This window comes from Rhinatrema bivittatum, chromosome 4 (genome assembly GCF_901001135.1).
Source record: "Rhinatrema bivittatum chromosome 4, aRhiBiv1.1, whole genome shotgun sequence".
Classification (NCBI taxonomy): Eukaryota; Metazoa; Chordata; class Amphibia; order Gymnophiona; family Rhinatrematidae; genus Rhinatrema; species Rhinatrema bivittatum.
Window position 1 is genome coordinate 212,363,021 of NC_042618.1, and position 25,203 is coordinate 212,388,223.

Here is a 25,203-nt window from a genome sequence, read left to right on the forward strand (position 1 = left end):
TGTCTCTTGTTACAACTTCCAATCCCCAGAGTGTGGGATTACCTACAAGTTCTGGGGTTCATGGCTTCAACATTGGAATTGGTGCCTTGGGCCTTTGCTCACCTGAGACTGTTGCAGAGAGATCTACGGTTGCGGTGGAACCCAGTCTCAGAGCAATACCAGTTACCCCTGCCTTTGTCGCAGCGAATCAGGTCCAGCCTGCAATGGTGGCTGTCGGAAGACAACTTACAGAAGGGGATGCCCCTCGAAGTCCAGGATTGGGTGATCGTGACAACGGATGTGAGCCTTCAAGGCTGGGGAGCAGTGTGCCTCAGTCATGCGGCGCAGGGAACCTAGACCACGACCGTTCGGGTAAGGACCATCAATCGCCTAGAGACAAGGGCAGTCCGCAAAGCGTTGTTGGCATTCCAGTCCCTGGTGCAGGGGAGAATGGTTTGAGTCTTCTTAGACAACGCCACCACGGTGGCATATCTCAATCGCCAGGGAGGAACCTGGAGTCCGGCCATGGCACAGGAAGCACACCTCCTCTTCACTTGGGCCAAGCTTCATCTGGAAGACATTGCAGCCTCTCACGTGGCAGGTGTGAACAACATGCAGGTGGACTTCCTCAGTCATCAACAGCTGGATCCCGGGGAGTGTGAACTATCCCGGGAGGGTTAGAATCACATTTGTGCCTGATGGGGGAGTTCCCCAACTGGAGCTTATGGCGACCCGTGTCAACACCAAGACAGACCGGTTCTTCAGCCGAAAGAAGGAAATCGGGGCAGGAGGAGTAGATGCCCTAGTCTGCAAGTGGCCAACTAGAATCCTCCTGTATGCCTTTCCTCCATGGCCCCTAATCGGGTGAGTTCTCCGGCGCATAGAGGACCATCCCGGTTTGGTAATTTTGGTGGCACCGGAGTGGCTGTGGCGGCCATGGTTTGTTGACCTGGTACAGTTGGCGACAGACTGTCCACTACGCCTAGCTCATCTGTCGAACCGCCTGTGACAAGGGCCCATTTTTTCGGATCGGGAGGATCACTTCTCTCTCGCAGCCTGGTGTTTGAGAGGTGGCAGTTACAGATGAAAGTTTATTCGGAACAGGTGATTTCCACCCTGCTTCAGTCCAGGCGGCCCTCGACGTTTGTGGCATATTCTCGAGTGTGGAAGATGTTTGAAGTCTGGTGTGATCAGCAGGGTGTAGTGCCATTGTCGGGGACCATTCCTCAGGTCTTGGGGTTTTTGCAGCAGGGATTATCTAAATGTTTGGCTTATAGTTCCCTATGTGTTCAGGTTTCGGCCCTGGGATGTCTCCTAGGGGCGGGTAGGTGGCAGGCCTCTAGCCAGCCACTCGGACATTGTCTGTTTCCTGAAAGGGGTGAAGCACCTTCGTCTTCCTCTTCGTAAATTATGCCCGAAGTGGAATCTCAATCTGGTGTTAAGGGCGCTTTGTGATTCCCCCTTTTGAGCCTCTGGACACGCTTCCTTAAAGGACCTCATCTTGAAGACAGTGTTCTTGGTGGCCATCTGTTCCGCGAGGCGTATTTCAGAATCGCAGGCTCTTTCTTATAGGGATCCCTTCCTTTGCATTGCGGCTGATAGGCTGTCCCTGCGCACAGTCCCTTCCTTTTTGCCGAAAGTGGTGTCTGCCTTTCATGTTAATCAGTCCATGGAGTTACCCGGATTCCCTGATTGGGCTTGTGACACTGCTATGGGAAGAGATCTTCATCTGTTAGATGTCCACCGGGCTCTCCTTTGGTATTTGAAGGTCACTAACTCTTTTCGAAAATCAGATCACCTTCTTTTGCTCTTTGGAGGTCTGAAGAAGGGTGAAAAGGCATCTAAGGCATCCTTGGCTCGCTGGCTGAAGGAAACAATTTGCTTGGCCTACATTGGGAAGGGTCGCAAGCAGCTTCTTGGGTGGAGCGCAAGTGGCTTCTTGGGTGGATTGTCAGTTGTTGTCTACTGAGGAGATTTGTAGAGCCGCAGTCTGGTCTTCCCTGCATCCCTTTACAAGGCATTATCGTCTGGATGATAGGGATCTGGACCAAGCGCTTTTTGGGGAGAGCATCTTGTGAGCGGGTTTTTCGGGTTCCCGCCCGGTGTAATGTGGCTTTGGGTACATCCCACTGGTCTGGACTGATCTGGGTATGTACAGGAAAGGAAAATTGGTTCTTACCTGCTAATTTTCGTTCCTGTAATACTGGAGATCAGTGTAGGATCCCGCCCGAGTGCTACTGCCGAAAGACTGATTTACCTAACGGTTAGCTGCTGTACACAGGGAATCTATCAGAATGATTCTATAATATTTTGGTTTTTGTTATGAACCGTGGTTCAAACCTGATTTTCGTTATTGGGGTCGTTTGTTTCAGACTCTTGAGGGAGTTTTTTCCTGCTCACCCTTGTTTCAGGAATTAGATGGTTTTTTGTCAATTAAACTTTGCTTGGGTATCGATAAATACTGATGAGCTGCAGGTGGCACACTTGAGATACCAGTGCCTCGAAGCTTTGCTCTCTGACTCCATGTGCTGGTGGGAATAATTTTCCTATTGCCTTCCCCCCCCCCCCCCCCCCCACACACACACACAAGAGGAGGAGAGGGAAGGTAAAGTGAAGAGTACCTGCCTCACACATGCATGCCACCCTTCCCACAACTCATCCACCCCCCCCACACACACACACACATGCCACCTCCCACCACTATTCTCCACTCATACACACTGGGAGGAGAGTGCCTACCCCCCCCCCCCCCAGCCACACACAAACACAGAGAGGAATAATAAATTGGAGAGTGCACCACACTCATCATTCACACACGCACACTTAGCCATCCACATCACTCTCACCAACTTAACCCCCCAAACACACACAAACAGGAGGAGGGGAAATAGTTTATGCACACACCCACCACATCACTCCATTCCCCCTACTCACATACCCACACCTCTCATCTACATCCCACCTACAGACACTCGCTCCATCTACTACACACACAAGGGTAGGGAAGGGGTAACCCCCACATATTATCCCTTCATTACCACCCCCTACACACATACACACACACACACATAGAGGAGGGGGAGAAACTAGAAGAGTGCAAGGGGGACAGAATGTATACACACACACACACACACACCCTGACACCTTCCCCCACATCACTCACAGCAACCCCACAACTCATAAACAACCCTTTCCCCACCCACATACATGGGGGGACAAAGTAGAGAGTGTGAGGGGGAAGGAGTGTATGCACACACATGCTCTCAGTTTGCTTCTCATACACACAACTGACTCACTACCCTCCACACCAACCTCATAACACGTACCTACCCCTCTAGACACACACATACAGGGAAGGGGAGGAGAGTATGCAAGGGTGAAGGAGTGTGTGCACACACACTGCCCACTCTCACCTCCCACATATATACTCCTCTCCCACACACAAACATAAGGGAGAGGGGGAGGAGGAAAGATTTTACACACACATCCCCCCACTCAACCCCCCACATCTCATACTACCTATCCACCACTCCTGCATCACATACATCTCTCCTCACATGCACAAAATACACATGCACACACACAAACACAATCAGGCCCCTGCAAACTTTCCACATTTTTCCACACCTTCCACATAGAGCCCTCCTCACACACAGACACCTACCCCCAAAAGATCAAGTACAAGATGTCTTCTGTAATGCACGTATCCAGGTCATGAAGTCATAAAAGACACTCTGAAGCTGGCATGCAGTCCTTGCCTTCTGATTCTGAGGGGGTTTCCCATAAGGTCTATGCATTCTTAGAGGGAAAAAGGAGGAGCAGGGTAGCTCCTATAGCTCTCTCCCTGCCCTTCCTTTAGTTTCATCGCCAAGCAATCAACTATTCCTTGCATTTTCCACCTAGGCAGGAATGATGCTGACTGACAAGGTTGGCAAGTGAAGTGAGCAGGGGCACATATCCTGGTGTATATATGTATGTGTGTGTGTGTATGTGTGGCTATAGATAGATATCTATATCATCTATATATGGTGCCTCAGTTTCAAGCACAGCTCTGCCACTTTCTGAACCTGGGAAAATAATTTCTTTGATTCAGTTTTAACTGTAGTTGGTTCCAAAAATGTTTGTTTCTGATTCTTGTTTTATATAACTATTCTACAGATTTCCAGGGTGATGTAATTTGGTATTTATACTGAGAGAACAATATACATGTACAATAAAAAAAAAAAAAGTAGATGATAGAGGAGTAGCCCTAGTGGTTAGAGAAATGGGCTGAGCACCAGGGAAACCAGGTTTCAAATTCCATTTCTCCCACCGATACTCCTTTTGACCTTGGGTCTGTCACTTCACCCTCCATTGCCTCAAGAACAAGTTTAGATTTTAAGCCGTCTGGAGCCAGGGAAATACCTTCTGTATCTGAATGTAACTCGCTCTGAGATCAGATTTCGAAAGGCAGGCAATCAAATAAAAAGAAAAGATATAAAACAATACAACATAGAAGAGAATGAATGTTACATTCACAAGAGCACCAGACATAGAAGGACAGCATACAATGAAGAGGAAGTAAAGCTGTTGAGAATCCCAAATGAGCTTATACTAAAAAAAAATGGTGGTGTCCTTGTCCTGTAATTTAGCCAGAGTAACACTCATTCCCTGCATAGACAGGCAGGAGGCAAAGTTGTTTGCCAGAGTTAATTAAGGACCCTGGTTATTTCTGGACCTACTATATATAGATTGCTTATTTCCGCTGAGAATGCACAATGGCAGCAGAAACAGATGATCTACACAAGAGAAAGAGGGAAGGCACTTGGTGTCGACCTCTAGCTAATGTCTCATTTGAGAACAAGGCTGACATGCCACTTCACCTTTTGTATGCCATACTGGCACACTTCATGACCATGACACTTGCTTTTTTGGCCTCATTTTCATGGCTATAACCTTGAGCTTTTCCTTTTCAAACGGTGTTCCCACTGGAAAAAATCTGATTGGATGGCAATTCTGCTGAAATGTTCATATTTTGAAAGGGAATTCTTTTTATGTTATGATAACTCTTTGGACCAACATAAGAATTATTGAAAGATGTTCATGAACTTTACAGAACACGCAGGTTCCCTGTTCAGTTGTAGACAGACAGAAAAGACCAGTTTGATCTCAAAAGCTCATGTGCAACTTCACCGTTTGATCATTCTTTGCTTTACTTGTGATTTTCTTGTACCTGTAGAATTCTTTGACATGCACATATTGATTCTGTAGTTTTATTTATGCCTCAGGGTGGTGCAGCATGAACATAAGAAATGCCGTGCCTGGTCAGACAGAGATCTGTCGAGCCCAGCATCCTGTCTGACAGTGGCCAGTCTGGGTCACACAATCTGGCAGATCACAAAAAGTAGTTTTATTTCTTCTTACTCGCTCTCAGGAACAGCAATAGCTGTGGGATCTGTTGCCAGAAGACTGGGCTAGGCAACTAGCATAATGAATAAGAGGTGTGGACAAGTTCCTGGAAGAAAAGTCCATAAAACTTTATTAACCAGGTAGACTAGGGAAAGCCATTGCTATCCCTGAGAGTGAGTAACAAGAAATAGATCTACTTTTTAGGTTCTGCTAGATACTTGTGACTCAGACTAGCCACTGTCGTAGATAGGCTGCTGGTCTCGATGGACCTTGATATGACCCAACATGATGTTATACTGTCTTTGGTGAGGGAAGTATTCGACTGCTAATATTGTCATTTTCCAGTCATCCAACAGACCAGTCAAGATGGATGGGTTTTTCTCCCCTACCAGCAGATGGAGACACAGAATAAAAGCTTCACTGCACACTTGGTACTTAAGCTACTGTGCCACCTACAGTCTCTCAATATTCTCATGTCTCCTGCAGATGGTTAGGCTGTTTAAAAAGCAGACATTTTGGTGTTGGAATTGCTTCCATGAGTGTTAGACCCTAACTTGTGGGCTATTTCTCTGGTAGAGTAGGGCCGAGCAGGGCTCCCTCTTTCTGTTCCTCACTCTTCCACTCTGAGCGGATCCAGGGCCCCTCTGGTTGAAGAAGATGCCTTCAGAAAAGTTTTTTGTTTTTTTTTTTCCTTTGAGCTGCCTTATTTTATTTAGAATTCCCCTTTAAATAATTTAAAAAAAAGGCCAGGCCTCAGTGGAGCTGAGAGCAGCCAGTAGCTGCGGTAGCACTGGACAGGCAGGAGGTTTGGAGCCCTTTCTCCCATGGTATGTGCTGAGTTTTTCAGTAATTTGCTGTGCATGGAGGGAAACAGAAATCAGTGCAGGTCAGCTCATGGTTTTTTTCTATGCTGCAAGTACAGCATGGGAAGCGCTGCTCTGCATGTGGGGAATAGTCTTGGTGATTTATGTGAATAGCGAGGAGGGCTTCTCGAAAGAGGGGGCGACTACTGCAGAGGTGAATCACAGGACGATGATGAAACAGGAATCCTGGGGCTCCATTTTAGGGTCCCAGGTAGACTCAAGCAGGCAAGACACGGCATGGCAGCCATTTTGTCTCTTTCTACCATGATGCAGGGTAATCAAGCAGCGGATTTGGCTGGGCCCCCTTTTCTCACCCCGGTTGCAGGAGGTTCGGGGCTATGCAGATCAAGTCAGAGGGTGCTTCAGGGAGGCACATTATTGAAGATGATCAGAAGTTTTGTTATCAATGCACAAAACCTTTTTTTTTAATTAAAAGTGCTGTGACTGGTGGGTTTCTTCTGAAAGGGGCTTCCTTCGGGGGGGCCCTCTGGTTCTGTCACATCCCAAGAACAGAAAGATTGACCCCAATGGGGATTTGGGCATGGAATCAGGTCTTCGGATGAGAATTTCACCCTAGAGATTCCAGTGAGCCTCCTAGGGAATGAGAATGTGGAAGGATCTCTTTTATAGAAGGGTGAGATACCAGTAGCAGTGGAAATTACCTGAAGGTGGTTAGGTCTTTTTAAGCGGAAGGATTTGTCTGCCATGATTTCTCAAGCCTTAGTGGAGCTATGGATTAAGAAGAGAAGGATGTACTAAGAAGAGGAAAGTGAAGAACCCATATTGGATGGACTTAGAGGCCCCTCTTGGGCTTTCCTTTTTCATTGCAAGGTAAAGGCCTTGGTCTCTAAACTGGTTTAAAGGTTAGCAGAGCCATGGCCAAGTTGAGCCCTCTTCCTTAGGATGCCTTGGAGCTATTGAAGCTGCCCAGAGTAGATGCCCAGTTTTCGGCTGTTCTTGTTTAGGGTAGTGGCACTCTTAAGGATTCTCAAAATAATAAGATGGAGAATCTAGCTAAAGAGGTGTCTGCTTTGGTGTTCAGGGAGGTGGTTTGTAGTAGTTTCATGGCTGGGTGCAGCAGATCCCTGTGGTGGATTCCAAAGAGGCTGTCTCTGAGAAAGAAGCAGAGCAACTGGAGTCTGAGTGGGTCTTTATTGCAGATGCCTTGTATGATTTGGCGCACATATCCGCCAGGAATATGTTGTCTTCAGTGTTGGTGATGCATTTGCTATGGCTATGCAACTGGCCCACGAATGGCCACTGGGTGATCCAAATCATAGTTTGGCATTCTTCCCTTTCATAGCAGGTTGCTTTTTGGGAAGGATTGGTCAAGCATTTAGGCAATTCCAAGGCTCATATGTTGCCTGAGAACAAACCTAAGGGGAACTGGAAATTCTTTCCAAGTAGGCAGAGTTTCATGAGGCCAGGCATTAATGTCCTGGGAAGAGCTCTTTCACATAATATCAGTTTCCAGTAAGATCATAGTCTGTTCATGGAAGCTGGAGAAATTCTCACGATGCCACTGGTTCCAGGATGAGGGGACTTTAGGATTTTGTTAAGAGAATGATACCATTCCCTTTGATTTTCAGAAGGAAGAAAAGTCCAGTTTCAGCAAGGTCTTCAGAGACCTTGCTGAAACTTAGTAGGGACCAAGGAACTCTGATTCTCATAGAACCCTTTTGGCTGAGACAGGTTGGTTTCTGCTCCTAATGGCATTGTCAATCAGGAATCTAGTCAGGTGGGGAATTTCCCATCTCTTATCACTCGTGATCGGGAGATATTGTGCCATCCCAGTGTTGGATCCTTAGCCCTCACAGTCTGGATATTGAGAGGGTGGCTGTGCAACCCCTGAATTTACCAGAGGATGTTTTGTATTCTGGCTTCTATGAAGGATTCCTCGAGAAGATCAAATGGTTTTAAGTGAAGGAGGTTGGCCTTCTGGTGTGAAGGAAAGGAACTAGGCCCGTTCTCCTTTTCCGTACAAAAACTGCTTAAAAATCTTCTACATCTTTCAGTATCTGTTCTGAAGGTTAACTCAGTCATGATTCACCTTACTGTAATTGGTGCTTATCATCACTATGTAGAAAACACACATATCTCTGTACAGCCTTTAGTTGTATGTTTTATGCAGGGCTTGCTTCAGTTGAAGTCTCTCATCATGCCTCCTGCTGTGTCATGGGACCTAAATCTGGTATTGATCTAGCAGATGAAAACTCCCTTTAAGTCACTAAACTCCTGTAAGCTGGAGTACCTGACCTAGAAAGTGATATTTTTGAAAGGGATCACTTTAGCTTGCAGTCGGTGAGCTTCAGGCCCTAGTGACTTATCCACCTTATAAGAAGTTTAATAGGGTGCTTCGGTACACGCACCCTAAATTCCTGCCTAAGGCAGTGTTGGACTTCCACCTTAACCACTCAATTGTCCTTCCAACTTTTTCCCCAGCCCATATGTTCACAAAAGTGAATATGCATCACACAGTTTGGATTCTGAAAGAGGCTTGGCCTTCTATCTGGAGTGGACTGAAAACCTTAGAAAGTCTACCCAGCCTTTTGTTTCTTTTGACCCCAATAAACCTGGAACTATGGTTGCCAAGAGTACTCTTTCTAATCGGCTAAGAGATTACAACTCATTCTGTTATGCCCACGCAGACATGAATCTGGTGAGACATATCAAGGCTCACAGCACTGGATCAATGGTGGCATCAGTAGCTCACCTAAGATCTGCAAGATCTCCACACGTTCACATCTCATTATTATTTGGACAGGGCTCCCTAAGTGACAACAGATTTGACCGGTCCATCCTGAGGAGTCTCTTTGAGGTTTAGAGCCCAACTCTATCCCCCCAGAGCTTGTTAGTTTATTTCCAGACTGTGTCCTATATTTAAAAAGAAAAAAAATGAAAACAGAAAATGTAAAATAGCCTGTGACATCAAAAACAGTTTTGCTCATTGGCACTGTTTTCCCTGAGTTTTTCTCTCTTCCTTTTTGCATTGGAAGCAGTCTGTAGCTAGGAATATTCCCCATGTGTAAGGACTGAGCATCCTGCTTGTCCTCAGAGGAAGCAAAGTTTGCTCACCTGCAACAGATGTTCTAGGTCAGAAGGATGTCATTCTTCACAACATCCTCCTGCCACCCTTTAGAGCTGGTTCTTCAATCCCTTTAGCTTTGTATAGACTGAGGCCCCACGTGACAAGATTTTGCGAGTTGGGCCATGCAAGCTCCTTGAAAGCTGAAAGCTTTAGAAGCATTGAAGAAATCTCACTCCATGCTCCATCGGATGACATCACCTGTGGGTGAGGACTGATATTCTTGGGGAACAGCTATTATAGATAAACAACTTTGCTGTCCCCCTTCTTCCCAGCTAAATTTTGTCCCGGTAACTAGAAGTGGTGATGGAAACATTCTGGGAACATGGCTAAACTAGTCAGTGAGTGCTAATATTCTGTTAGCCAGGTAAGTCTGGACAGAAAAATGTGCATCCTAAAGTTACCTAGGAAACCATCTGGCTGGGTTCTGCTGAATATCCTGGGAAAGTTATCAGGGTAATTTTCCTACTCACCAGCCCGATGAATATCAAACTAAAGGTGTCTATGGTGGTATCTTCTAGATGCTCCAAATATCTTTCTTCAGGCTGTGACAGATATTTTCTTTTTGTTATTTCTAAATATCTGCTTCAACAACAGTTGCTATTTGTATTTATTTACTACTTGATTTCCAGAAGCCAAAGAAAATGTGGGTGAATTGAGCCCCCTAGGAATAGTGAAGCTTTTGGGTTTGTTTGGGGTTTTTTGTTTGTTTGTTTATTTGTATTCAGCACTTCAAAGCAGATTACATTCAGGCACTGTAGATATTTCCTGTCTTCAAAGGGCTCACGATCTGTTATATTTTCTCTCATTGACCCCAGTTTCCATTTTCTCTCCATGTCCTCTTACATTCACTTTTTATTTCATCTCAGACGCAGACTACATCAGCCAGGATGAGCTGTCCAAGGTGGATCAGATGCTAGCCCACCTGAGTGAGGAATCCAAGCAGGCAGCGGCTTCCACCCTTGTAAGTACTCTTGCCTTCCCGTTGGAACAGGAATACTTTGAAAATGTAAGTTCAGTCTACTGTTTGTTTTCAGATGCTCCAAGTGTCAGCAACATTCAGGTTCAGAGACATGACCCAAATGAATAGTATGGCTGGATTTTTGTTATACTGGATTCAAGATTTCAAAGTATTTAGGAACTGAAGCTTGCACAACATGGCATATAGGAACTTTATTCATGATGATGGATTGTGAACCTGAGGCTCTCAATAAGCTCAGTTCTCCTACACTAATGTACCTCATGGAAAACCTACTGACTAATAGTAAGAGTCCTGTGTAAACATTGTACAGTTGTACTGAAGAGTGCCATATACAGGTTCTGCTCCAAAATCTAATAATTGATTCATTTTTTTCCCCACTTATTTATTTAGCTGTAACTTTAAAAGTCTAGTGTGGATTGGATAATTTTCAAATGTGTTAATGTTGTGGGGTATTAAGACCTCAAGAGACATATCAGTGTTTGACACCAGTGGTTTGTCAGTGCGGAATGATGTAACTTCAGTCTGTCATAATAGAGGCACATAAATATACAGTATGCTGAGAGAGAAGACTTACAATTTCAGGGTAGATGCCCTCAGGCAGACTGTTGGGAGCACTTAGACCATTATATTGTTTACTTTTAAGAATATTACCGTAAATGATCCCTGAAATAACTAATTGAGAGGTTGTAATTTTGGAAATGATCTCAGTTTTTCCATATTTTAATGTTACTGTGATAGTGAGAATTTACTTTCTGATTTCACCACAAGAATTATATTTATGGTAATATCAGAAATTGAGTCCTCACTATCACATTAACATAATAATATGAATAAAGGTTTGATTTTTAAAAGATGATTTTCCTAAAGAAAGTTACAGCCTAAGTGATTACAATATTCATTTACTGTACATTAACATTTGAAAGACTTGTCTTTGGTAGTCCTTTATTTTCAGCCAAAACTGATGGAAATTAAGTTTCCACACTTCTCTATATGATGGGTGCCTTGATCCCACACTTTTCTGTATCATGGTTTCTCAGATACCATTTTGCTTACATATTTTTTATTATATCTAAAGTTTATTAATGCAGCAATACAGTACTATAAACCATGAAAACTTGCACAAAGCAGAGACATCCATGTAACATAATAAGTCTGTGCATTTTTTACTTTTCCATATATACACACCCCATTTTGCTAGCAATTTAGAGCAGTCAGAATGCAGCATTCTGGGGCAAGGAGAACAGGATTCCCTGATGCAACGAGCAACAGCATTCAGGTAAGAAAGAACGAAGGCACAGCAGAAACAAAAGCTGCTTTAGAATGAGTTGCAGCCTGATCTTCCAAGGGAGGCATAATCTAGGCACACTAACTCCCTCTTTGGTGTGTCATGCATCCCCAGACTCCCTGACAAAACCCAATCTGTTACAACTGAGCGCTCAGTTCTTGGAAACATGGCAGTGGCATGGCTATGGAGGGCATACAGAAGCAGGTCCAGGAAGTGCCAGTATTGCAGTATCCAAAGCACTCTCTGCCAGCTCCCCACTGTGCAGAGGACACATGAACTGTATTGGAGAAGAAAGGAGTGGAGTAGTCCTCGCCCTGTGACGGTCTTCACATACTGTTATCTCTGTGTAGTCTTTACCCAATGCCAGCTGTCCTCCAGCACATCTCTTACAGATGACTGACATCATCTTTTTCTGCATTGGTGAATGGCTGCTTTCCCCTGCCCTATGTCGCAAGCCCCTCAACCCCACCACAGGAGGAGGGTGACATGAAGTCTCAGGTCTGGATCAGCCCTGCTGCTGAAATGTGTCAATCCAGCATATGGCACTGTATGAGTGTTTTTAAAACCCATGGGCACTGTGCTTACATCGCAGTGCACTAGATCCACACATCTGGCTCGCAAGTTTTAAAAGTACTTGCATACTGCCACATGCCAGCTGGCCCTTGCACTTGCTGATGCATGGGATGAGCTCTGACCACCTCCGCCTGGTGCTTCACCTCTTCTTCTATTTGGTAGCCAGCGGGTAGTCTCCACTGGCCACCCCATGTCTCTGCCATCATGACCCACATGTGATTGTGGTTCAGGCTGGACAAAGCTTCTGCTTCAAGCAATTTTTGTGGAGACTTAGCATTCCCAGTCCACTTCTGCATACTGTCTATACTTAAGATCTTTCTCTTCTTTGAACAAGCCCTCAAGGCAGAACAATTTTCTTTGTCCTTTCCTTCTTGTTTTCTTTGGCTTTTTCTTTTCTAGAATAGGTAACTTGTTGAATAAAGTTTTTTTCTTTTTCAATGATGTTTTTCACATTGGCCATTCTTCAGGTCTCAAATCAGCCCAGTTCTGTCCAAATGCATCAAGTGCCTTGATGTGTTTGGTTTTTGTTAATCCAGTTAGATACATGGAATTTAAGGGTGAACAAACAATTTGTAGGTGATATCTTTTTATTGCACTAACTTAATACATCAGTGACAAGCTTTCAAGAGTTAGTCTGGTGAAGAGAAGATAACTTTCTTCATCTTTTTTATCTTTTATTCAAATTTATTGATCGCCTACAATGAGACTGGGTGATGTACAAATAAAAACATACATAAAATACCAATTATACATAACAGCCTTTCATAAAAGGACAAGGACAATCAAAAGCCAGATGGGGAAATGCTTGAGACAGTGTAATAGACTAATAAAAGGCCTGCTTTAAACAACCATCTTTTTAGTAATGTCTTGAAAGTTTTTAAACTATCCGCTAGGCATAGCAACTCTGGAAAAAAGTTCCAGATAACAGGGACCGCAACAGAGAAAGCACAGTCTCTGGTGCTGCATGACCTGGCGTGCAGTGGTGAGAGTGCATCCAGAAGGCCCCTTTGAGAGGAGCGAAGTTGTCATGAGGGGCAATACAAATGTAACAATGCATTGCACCACGGAATGACAGAGTCAGAAATCAGTTTGTAAGTAGTGACTGCAACTTTGTACTTAATCAATTTGGTGATCGGTAGCCAGTTTAGGTCTGTAAGTACAGGTGTAATGTGATCGTGTCTTTTGCTGCTGGAAATAAGGTGAGCAGCAGCACTGAGCAATAATTGGAAGGAGTCTTAAAGTTGCCGCAGGTAATCCCAACAGAATAGAATTACAGTAATCAATGATTGGAAGGGTGGATACTTGGACCACAGTTCGGAAATTGGACTTTTCCAGCAAGTGTTTGAGACCACACAGGACTCAAAGTTTGAAGAAGCCAGACTTTAATATATTTTTAACATGGGAGTGAAATGAGTGCAAAGGATTAACATGCCGAGATTCCGTATACAAGAGTTAAATGGAAATGTGATATTTTCAATAACAATTGAAAATTGAGAGATCTTAGAATGAGTGCATTGGATCAAAACTCATTGAGTTTTAGAGATATTCAGGGATAGTTTATTGAAAAACAGCCATCTCTTGATGGTAGATAGACACAAGTTGACCCAACTCCACAGTATCTTTTCAGGAAGGACGAACCCATACAAAGAAATGAATATCGTCCGCATAGAGTTTTGTGCCCATCGCACAGGCTAGCTAGAACTTTACATAAGGGAGCTAGATAGATATTAAAAAGAATAACTGAAAGAGCCGACCTTGTGGCAGGCCGGTCAAGATTTCAGACCAGTATGAGTATTTATGATATTATTCAACACATTGGAGCCGATCTGAGAGAAAAGAACTAAACCATTGCAGGACTGGACCAGAGATACCATATTCATGTAGACGGTAAAACTTGTCACAGATGTATAAAGTTAGTTCAATAAAAAGGTTTCACAACTTGTTTGTTGACCCTGCTGTGTTTCCAATGCTTGTATTTCTTTTGAACCACTTACCTTTTCATGGATGAGATCAGACTGAAGCAAGCTAGAGGTTTTAGGGAATGCTCCCAATGTGCACAAGGGATGTTTCTCCTGATAGTCACAATGACTGGGAAGTGCATGACATGTCTAGCTGCAAGATCTGCTTGAGCAGACTGTCTGAGGCTGTTAGGGCCCAGGAGTAAAGGCTTCATAGCCTAGAGTTGTGACCTGGCTTAGAAGCTGGTAAGAATTCTACATGATCTATCGGTGATGAGACTATTAAATCAGTCCTCTGCTACTTCAGTGCATTGCTAGAGCCAGGAGTGAAGGTCATCTGCTTTGAAGGGCTCAGAACAACTGGGGCATGAATCCAGGCATACAAGGTCAAACTGCTTCCTGAAGCCTTAACATTTAACACCTTTGTTGCATGACTCAGAAATCTTGGCTGTGTTGAAATTTCCTCATACTCCAGAATGACTGTGCTATGAGGATTTCCTGTCCTTTATAGTTGGGCTCAAGCCACCACAGATCCCTGGCAATCTGGTACAAGGTTTCTGAACATTTCCTATCCCAAATAACCATTTGTACTGATCTGTGATTGTCAGCCCTGAAGATCTGCACACCCCCCCCCCCCCCCTCTCAACCCACAGACCACAATCATGGTTGCAGAAAGTAGCTACAACAATAATAATAAGCAAAGGAGTGATCTAGCGGTTAGATCAGCTGACTGAGAGCTAGAGAAGCCAGGGTTCAAGTCCCATTTCTTCTACCGATGCTCTTGTGACCTTGGTCAAGTCCCTTTGCTGTCCATTTAGACTGCAATCCCTCTCTGGGGCAGGGACTTACTACTATATCTGAATTGTAACTTGCTTGGAGCATTGGTTTGAAAAGGCAAGTAGTTAAATCTAAATTCCAAATCTGATAATACTTATTTTTATAGTACTGTACTATGGTGATAAGTATTGAGAAACGATAAGTCCATACCCCAAAGAGCATACAATCTAAGTGGGTCCCTAAGGCAAAGGGAAATAAAGTGACTTGCCCAAGTTCCCCAGGAATGTCAGCAGGATTTGAACGCTGGCTTTCCTGGTTTTCAGTGCATTGCTGTACCCAGTAGGCCATTCCTTCTCTCTATACCATGGTCTAGGCTGCCTCCTTCATTTGACCACATTGCACCAATTGCACTGTTCTCACAGGCTGCACCAGGAACTTTGCTTCATGCACTAATCCATCTGTTTACCATGATTCACTTGGCGCATGTCATTAGGAGAAAACTAGCCACAAACTGTCCTACAGTAGCCACCAGAAATATAAATGAGTTTACAGAACTGATCTTTCAGTGTTGTAACCCTATAACCTGATGCTGTTATCTAGTTTTCATCAACCCACCTCTGTTTTCAAAGGCCCATAAACTCCACCCATGCATCAATTTATAATGTGCCAACCTCGTAAATCACCCTTCACTGTCATATGCTCAAGGATCTAATTTTATAGGACAGGTATCAGCCTCCTCTTGCGAATTCACTAAAGAAATTTTTGTATGCTCAAAAGTATACCATGACAAACTGCTTGAAGACACATTGGTTGCATTAATCTTTAACCGTAAACTGCCTGTGTATTAATTGATGACTGCAAGTTGATTGTTATTTGATTCCAACATAGCATATGGCTGTTTGTGTATTTCCTCCCCCCATCAGGACTATTCCGATGTTGTTCACCTTGAATGGGTTTTCACCCCTTGGAAAACAGACTGTGAATCAAAAAATTAAATTAAATTAATCCAGGTTTCCATGCGTGTGCTCTCAGTAACAGTGTCCCTTGTATCAGCACCAAGTCCTCTTAAGGAACAGAAACAGATTATATGTGCAGTTGTCTGCACTTTTTTTTACATGAAATTTCATCTGCTATTCAGTTACCCAGTCTCCTAGTCTCACAAGTTCCTTCTGCATTTCCTTACAACCTGTTGCCACCAATACTGGGGGCCACTGCTATCTTTCCAATCCAATCTGACAGGCGCAACAGCTGCACTAAACAGTTTTCCAGTAAATGAGCTAATTCAGAATCAGAACTGTACAGATAGCAATAAATCACAAATTATTTTGTCTTGAATGATTTTCAAGATCATCTATTTTGTCATCTTTCTCCAAGGCAGATTTCTCCAGTGCAATGATCTTTTCCTTTAAGGCCTTATCATCCTTCAACAAGGAAACCCAAGCCTCCACTCTATCAAAAAGCTTCACGATATCATTAACAGATTTTTTTTTAACCTTGGCAATGTGATCAGCCTGTACATCCCCTCAGACCATGCCATGTGACCCTGAGACTAGTACTTTTTAATATACCTTATAAATCTGGAAAAGGGAGCAATGAGTGAGATGATCTAATTTGCAATAGATACAAAATTATTCCACATTGTTAAATCGCAAGCTGACTGCAAGAAAATGCAGAAGGACCTTACAAAATGGCAGATGAAATTTAATGTGAACAAGTGCAAAGTGATGCACATAGGGAAGAGTAATCCAAACTGTCGTTACATTGGGGGCCCAGGATATGGAACCTGTGAGTGAGTGGGTGGGAGACAGCCTGATTAAATTACATAGAAACCAGGAAGGGGTGGGAGGAGAAGGCCTGACCTGTGGATCCACCACACTTTTAACTTTAGGAGGGTTTTCGGGAGTGGGGGAGTACACAGCCCAACAGGGCCATATATTAAATTTGGAGGATGGGAGGACGAGAATCTGGGATCTGTACTTAGTTGCTTTTTAATATATTTATGAATGATCTGGAAAGGGGTATGACAAGGTGATCAAATTTGCAGATGACACACAATTATGCAGAGTAATTAAATCTCAAGCGGATTGTGATAAATTGCAAGAGGACCTTGTGAAACTGGAAGATTGGGCTTCCAAATGGCAGATGACATTTAATGTGGACATATGCAAGGTGATGCATACAGGGAAAAATAACCCATGCTGTAGTTACACAATATTAGGTTCTATCTTAGGAGTTACCACCCAGGAAAGAGATCTAGGCATCATAGTGGATAATACATTGAAATCGTCAGCCCAATGTGCTGTGGTGGTCAAAAAAGCAAACAGAATGTTAGGAATTATTAGGAAGGGAATGGAAAATAAAAAGAAGGATGTCATCATGCCTCTGAATCACTCCATGATGAGACCGCACCTTTAATGCTGAGTGCAATTCTGATTGCCACATTTCAAAAAAAGATATAATTGCACTGGAGAAAGTGCAGAGAAGGACAACCAAAATAAGGGGCATGGAACGGCTCCCCTATAAGGAAAAGCTAAAGAAGTTAGGGCTGTTCAGTTTGCAGAAAAGACAACTGAGTGGGGGGATATGATAGAGATCTACAAAATCATGAAAGATCTTGAACAGGTTAATGTAAATCGGATATTTACTGTCTCAGATAATAGAAGAACTAGTGGGCACTCCATGAAGTTAGCAAGTAGCTCATTTAAAACAAATCGAAGAAAATTATTTTTCACTCATAAGAACATAAGAAAATGCCATACTGAGTCAGACCAAGGGTCCATCAAGCCCAGCATCCTGTTTCCAACAGTGGCCAATCCAGGCCATAAGAACCTGGCAAGTACCCAAAAACTAAGTCTATTCCATGTAACCATTGCTAATGGCAGTGGCTATTCTCTAAGTGAACTTAATAGCAGGTAATGGACTTCTCCTCCAAGAACTTATCCAATCCTTTTTTAAACACAGCTATACTAACTGCACTAACCACATTCTCTGGCAACAAATTCCAGAGTTTAATTGTGCGTTGAGTAAAAAAGAACTTTCTCCGATTAGTTTTAAATGTGCCCCATGCTAACTTCATGGAGTGCCCCCTAGTCTTTCTACTATCCGAAAGAGTAAATAACCGATTCACATCTACCCGTTCTAGACCTCTCATGATTTTAAACACCTCTATCATATCCCCCCTCAGTCGTCTCTTCTCCAAGCTGAAAAGCCCTAACCTCTTTAGTCTTTCCTCATAGGGGAGTTGTTCCATTCCCCTTATCATTTTGGTAGCCCTTCTCTATACCTTCTCCATCGCAATTATATCTTTTTTGAGATGCGGCGACCAGAATTGTACACAGTATTCAAGGTGCGGTCTCACCATGGAGCGATACAGAGGCATTATGACATTTTCCGTTTTATTCACCATTCCTTTTCTAATAATTCCTAACATTCTGTTTGCTTTTTTGACTGCCGCAGCACACTGCACCGACGATTTCAGTGTATTATCCACTATGACACCTAGATCTCTTTCTTGGGTTGTAGCACCTAATATGGAACCCAACATTGTGTAATTTTAGCATGGGTTATTTTTCCCTATATGCATCACCTTGCACTTATCCACATTAAATTTCATCTGCCATTTGGATGCCCAATTTTCCAGTCTCACAAGGTCTTCCTGCAATTTATCACAATCTGCTTGTGATTTAGCTACTCTGAACAATTTTGTGTCATCTGCAAATTTGATTATCTCACTAGTCTTATTTCTTTCCAAATCATTTATAAATATATTGAACAGTAAGGGTCTCAATACAGATCCCTGAGGCACTCCACTGTCCACTCCCTTCCACTGAGAAAATTGCCCATTTAATCCTACACTCCTGTCTTTTAGCCAGTTTGCAATCCACGAAAGGACATCGCCACCTATCCCATGACTTTTTACTTTTCCTAGAAGCCTCTCATGAGGAACTTTGTCAAACGCCTTCTGAAAATCCAAGTATACTATATCTACTGGTTCACCCTTATCCACATGTTTATTAACTCCTTCAAAAAAGTGAAGCAGATTTGTGAGGCAAGACTTGCCCTGGGTAAAGCCATGCTGACTTTGTTCCATTAAACCATGTCTTTCTATATGTTCTGTGATTTTGATGTTTAGAACACTTTCCACTATTTTTCCTGGCACTGAAGTCAGGCTAACCGGTCTGTAGTTTCCCGGATCGCCCCTTGAGCCCTTTTTAAATATTGGGGTTACATTTGCTATCCTCCAGTCTTCAGGTACAATGGATGATTTTAATGATAAGTTGCAAATTTTTACTAATAGGTCTGAAATTTCATATTTTGTAGTTCCTTCAGAACTCTGGGGTGTATACCATCCGGTCCAGGTGATTTACTACTCTTCAGTTTGTCAGTCAGGCCTACCACATCTTCTAGGTTCACCGTGATTTGATTCAGTCCATCTGAATCATTCCCATGAAAACCTTCTCCATTACGGGTACCTCACCAACATCCTCTTCAGTAAACACCAAGCAAAGAAATCATTTAATCTTTCCGCGATGGCCTTATCTTCTCTAAGTGCCCCTTTAACCCCTCGATCATCTAACTGTCCAACTGACTCCCTCACAGGCTTTCTGCTTCGGATATATTTAAAAAAGTTTTTACTGTGAGTTTTTGCCTCTACAGCCAACTTCTTTTCAAATTCTCACTTAGCCTGTCTTATCAATGTCTTACATTTAACTTGCCAATGTTTATGCTTTATCCTATTTTCTTCTGTTGGATCCTTCTTCCAATTTTTGAATGAAGATCTTTTGGCTAAAATAGCTTCTTTCACCTCCCCTTTTAACCATGCCGGTAATCGTTTTGCCTTCTTTCCACCTTTCTTAATGTGTGGAATACATCTGGATTGTGCTTCTAGAATGGTATTTTTTAACAATGACCACGCCTCTTGGACATTTTTTACTTTTGTAGCTGCTCCTTTCAGTTTTTTTCTAACAATTTTTCTCATTTTATCAAAGTTTCCCTTTTGAAAGTTTAGCACGAGAGCCTTGGATTTGCACACTGTTCCTTTTCCAGTCATTAAATCAAATTTGATCATATTATGATCACTATTGCCAAGCGGCCCCACCACCGTTACCTCTCTCACCAAGTCCTATGCTCCACTGAGAATTAGATCTAAAATTGCTCCCTCTCTCGTCGGTTCCTGAACCAATTGCTCCATAAAGCTATCATTTATTCCATCCAGGAACGTTATCTCTGTAGGTGACCCGATGACACATTTACCCAGTCTATATTGGGATAATTGAAGTCTCCCATTATTACTGCACTACCAATTTGGTTAGCTTCCCTAATTTCTCTTAGCATTTCACTGTCCATCTCACCATCTTGACCAGGTGGACGGTAGTATACCCCTATCACTGTAGTCTTCCCTGACACACAAGGGATTTCTACCCATAAAGATTCAATTTTGTATTTAGTCTCATGCAGGATGTTTATCCTGTTGGACTCTATGCCATCCCGGACATAAAGTGCCACACCTCCTCCCGACTGCTCCTCTCTGTCATTGCGATATAATTTGTACCCCGGTATAGCACTGTCCCATTGGTTATCCTCTTTCCACCATGTCTTTGAGATGCCAATTAAGTCTATGTCATCATTTACTGCTATACATTCTAATTCTCCCATCTTACAACTTAGACTTCTGGCATTAGCATGCAAACATTTCAAAGTTTGTTTTTTGTTTGTATTTTTATTCTGCTTTTTAATTGATAGGGATAAGTTAGAATTTTTTAGCTCAGGTGAGTTTTTAGTTACAGGCACTTGGACTACTTTTCTAATTATTGGAACCTCACTGTCGGGATGCCCTAATTCTAATGCATCATTAGTATCCTTTAAAGATACCTCTCTCCGAACCATGCGCTGCTGAGCGACTGTCGGCTTTCCCCTTTGTTCTAGTTTAAAAGCTGCTCTATCTCCTCAGCGCATCGTTGAGCTCTGGAATTCATTGCCAGAGAATGGGGTTACGGCAGTTAGTGTAACTAGGTTTAAAAAAGGTTTGGCTAAGTTCCTAGAAGAAAAATCCATAAACCGCTATTAATTAATATGTAATAGTAGCTTGAGATCTATTTAAAGTTTGGGTTTTTGCCAGGTACTGTTACGGTCCCAGGCCGTGCCCCGGTCCCTCCGCCTACCTCGGGGCCGGCCCAGGCCGCAAGAACTCCTCTTTGGCCATCCAGGCCCGACATGGCTCCCACCGCGGCTCTCCCTTCACGAGGGAGACGCCACCGACCCGATGCGCTGGGCCCCTCTCCCTAGGCACGCGCGTGCACCTTAAAGGGTCCAGCGCGGGAAAACGGGAGGACGGCCTTCAGATGACGTCAGACGCTGCAGGGTATTTAAACCCTGCAGCTCAGCCTAATCCTCGCCTTGCAACGAGGTTAGCTCTCTCGAGTGTCTAGTTGCTGCTGGACCTGCGTCTCCTAACCCCAGCTTCTGATTCCTGGCTTCTGACCCCGGCTCATTCCACGACTCCGACTTCAGCTTCCTTCCCTTCTGCAAGTATCTGGTTCTTCACTGCCTGGAGGTTTCGCCTAAGTCCCAGCAGCTTGGGCCCTCATGGGCTCCTCCCAGGGGGGCCGCGGGCTTCCAAGGGTGAAGTCTCTTCTTGTCTCCTGCGCTCGGCCGTTGCCTTGGATTACCTACTCTGGCTATTCCTCTGGTCCTTGGTTGCAGAGGCCCGGGTCCCTACGGGCTCCTCCTGGGGGGACTTTGGGCTTCCAGTGGTGAAGCCTTCTCCAGAGCATCTCTTCAGCGCCGCCTCCTGGCTGCGACGTACACTGTGGGCCCCCGCAGCGCAACACCATCAGTCTCAGCCAGCCCAAGGGTCCACATCCCTAACAGGTACTTTGACTTGGATTGGCCACTGTTGGAACCAGGATGTTGGGCTTGATGGATCCTTAATCTGACCCAGTATGGCATATCTTATGTTCTTAATTTTCACAGGCCCCTTTTACATTTTTTAATTTTGACACGCTACTTAAATATGTCTGGTTAAGTAGCTAATTATCTGGCCACATGAGACCAGATATCTTAGCCAGTTATAGTTAAAAAACAAAAAAAACAAAAAACTAAGTTAGCCAGATAACTCCTCCCCGTAATGCCTCTATTTTTATCTGGTTAGATTTTAGCCGGTTAATAACTTATCCAGCTAAAATCTAGCCAGACAAGTGGCTCAGTATTCAAAACTTGCCATTTAGATGGATAATTTGTAAGTTATCCATCTTGAGTGGCTTTGAATATTGTCCTCCAGATGTTACAGTTTTAGATGCTCAGCCTATTCTGAATGGAACTTCATTCATTTTTAGGGCTTATGTGACCGGTTTGGGGATGTCTTTAGATCCTGATCTTAATCTAGAGAAGTGAATTAACTGTTTCAAGAAATGCCTGCTATGCACTCTGTCTGATAGAATATCTGAAGCCTTTTTTTCCCCTAATGAACAGTTTAAGATGGTGGTGCAGACTTTCATGTTCTCCAGAATTGATTGTTGTAGTTCTGTGTTTTTGGGGCTTCTAGCAGAACATTTACAACTTTTACAGCTGACTCCAAATACTGCAGTATGGCGGGTCTCAGGTACTCCTTACTGAGATTGTATTCTCTAGTTTTAGCAGATCTTCATTGACTTCCCATACCATTCAGAGCTAGGATTGCCAACTGGCTCCAGATTTTCAAGATAGGTTTTCCTGACTGCCTGCATGGACTTGTAATATTGCTTTTCCTAAGAAAAGTAAGACTACAAGGCCATGCAGGCAGTGGGGTAAAGCCAAGACAGGGACAGCTTGTCCTCAGTTCAAGGATCTCTGTTTGACTTTTAGGACCCTGCATGATCTGAGACCAACCTTCCTGGCTAATAGATTAAAGCTGTGCGCCCTGACTCATAGGCTGAGGTCAGAGAGGGATTTTCAGCTGCACCTTTCTTCTCTTAAGGAGTTGAGACTGACCCACATTAAACCATTTACGGGTGCTGCTCCATCAGTATGTAACTCCCTCTCAAAGAACATAAGAAATTGCCATACTGGGTCAGACCAAGGGTCCATCAAGCCCTGTATCCTGTTTGTAACAGTGGCCAATCCAGGCTACAAATACCTGGCAAGTACCCAAACACTAAGTAGATCCCATGCTACTGGTGCCAGTAATAGCAGTTACTATTCCCTAAGTCAACTTGATTAATAGCAGTTAATGGACTTCTCCTCCAAGAACGTATCCTAACCTTTTTTAAACCCAGCTACGCTAACTGCACTAACCACGTCCTTTGGCAACAAATTCCAGAGCTTAATTGTGCGTTGAGTGAAAAAGAATTTTCTACGATTACTTGCTAACTTCATGGAGTGGCCCCTAGTCCTACTATTATCAGAAAGAGTAAATAACCGATTCACATCTACCCATTCTAGACCTCTCATGATTTTAAAGACCTCTATCATATCCTCCCTCATCTGTCTCTTCTCCAAGCTAAATAGCTCTAACCTCTTTAGTCTTTCCTCATAGAGGAGCTGTTCCATCCCCTTTATCATATTGGTCGCCCTTCTCTGCACCTTCTCCAGTGCAACTATATCTTTTTTGAGATGCGGTGACCAGAATTGTACATGGTACTCAAAGTGCGGTCTCACCATGGAGTGATACAGAGGCATTATGACATTTTCCGTTTTATTCACCATTCCCTTCCTAATAATTCCTAACATTCTGTTTGCTTTTTGGACTGCCGCAGCACACTGAGCCAACGATTTCAATAGAAACATAGAAGTGACGGCAGAAGAAGACCAAACGGCCCATCCAGTCTGCCCAGCAATCTTTCACACCTAATTGTTTTCATACTTATCTGTTACTCTTAGCCCTTATAAGTAACTTATTGTTTCCAATTCCCTTCCACCCCCACCATCGATGCAGACAGCAGTGCTGGAGCTGCATCTAAGTGAAGTATCTAGCTAATTGGTTTGGGGTAGTAACCGCTGTAATAAGCAAGCTACTCCCATGCTTGTTTACCCTGCCTGTGCAATTCAGTCCTTGTTGGTTGTCCAAATATAAATGTTGAGATTACTTACCTGATAATCTCCTTTTCCTTAGTGTAGACAGATGGACTCAGAACTAATGGGTATAGTATGCTCGTGCTAGCAGTTGGAGATGGATCTGATGTCAGCACGGGTATATATACCCCCACAGGAAGCGTAGCAACTCAGTAACCTTCCTTGCAAAAGCTGTTATGGATGTGTGTACTGACGCTCAGTGAAATAGTGAAACAGGATTCCCCTGACCGATTGATAGTAGCTGGAGACCACCAGCATTCCCAACTGGAAGGCGTCGACACCTGGCAAAAGGGGACGCTCTTATGAAAACAAATGACATGGCTTACCTTGAATCGGTGAAACCCATGTACACAGGCAGCTGGGCGGGATGCTGAGTCCATCTGTCTACACTAAGGAAAAGGAGATTATCAGGTAAGTAATCTCAATATTTCCTGGCGTGTAGCCAGATGGACTCAGAACGAATGGGATGTACAAAAGCTTTACTCCCAGCCTGGGCGGGAGGCTGCCTGAGGACCATGTAGTACCGCCCTCGCAAATGCTGTGTCCTCCCTGGCCTGGACATCCAGACGGTAGAACCTGGAGAAGATATGGAGGGAGGACCATGTCGCCGCGTTACATATTTCTGCAGGTGACAGCATCCTGGATTCTGCCCAGGATGCTGCTTGTGCTCTGGTAGAATGAGCCTTGACCTGTAGAGGCGGAGACTTCCCAGCCTCTACGTAAGCTGCTCGGATAACTTCTTTAATCCAGCGGGCGACGGTGGGCCGCGAGGCCGCTTCACCTTGTTTCTTACCGCTGTGCAGGACGAACAGATGGTCCGTCTTTCGTATTTCTTGTGTCACTTCCAGATATCTGGGCAGCAATCTGCCAATGTCGAGATGGCGTAATAAACGCCCTTCTTCAGTTTTCTTCAAACCCGCCGTGGTAGGCAAGGATATGGTTTGGTTAAGATGAAACTGTGAAACCACTTTAGGTAGAAAGGAGGGAACCGTGCGAAGATGGATAGCCTCAGGAGTGATTCGGAGAAATGGATCACGGCAGGACAGTGCTTGTAGCTCTGAGATGCGGCGTGCTGAACATACAGCCAGTAAGAACACCATCTTCAAAGTGAGAGAACGGAGAGACAGGCCTCGAAGGGGTCTGAAGGTGGATCCCGCGAGGAAATCCAAAACTATGTTGAGGTTCCACAAAGGCACTGGCCACTTCAGTGGCGGACAAATGTGCTTGACTCCTTTCAGAAAGCGAGAAACATCTGGATGTGTGGC

General features: G+C 43.9%; 1 protein-coding gene across 2 annotated transcripts in view; it reads left to right on the top strand.

Moving 5' to 3' along the window:
* RNF123 (ring finger protein 123) overlaps positions 1-25,203 on the top strand; it is a 454,378-nt gene that overhangs the window by 400,627 nt on the left and 28,548 nt on the right. For both annotated transcript variants that reach the window (XM_029599662.1, XM_029599663.1), the window contains exon 37: positions 10,185-10,279. In XM_029599662.1, coding sequence (XP_029455522.1) covers positions 10,185-10,279 — 95 coding nt within the window. The remainder of the gene's footprint in view (positions 1-10,184; positions 10,280-25,203) is intronic.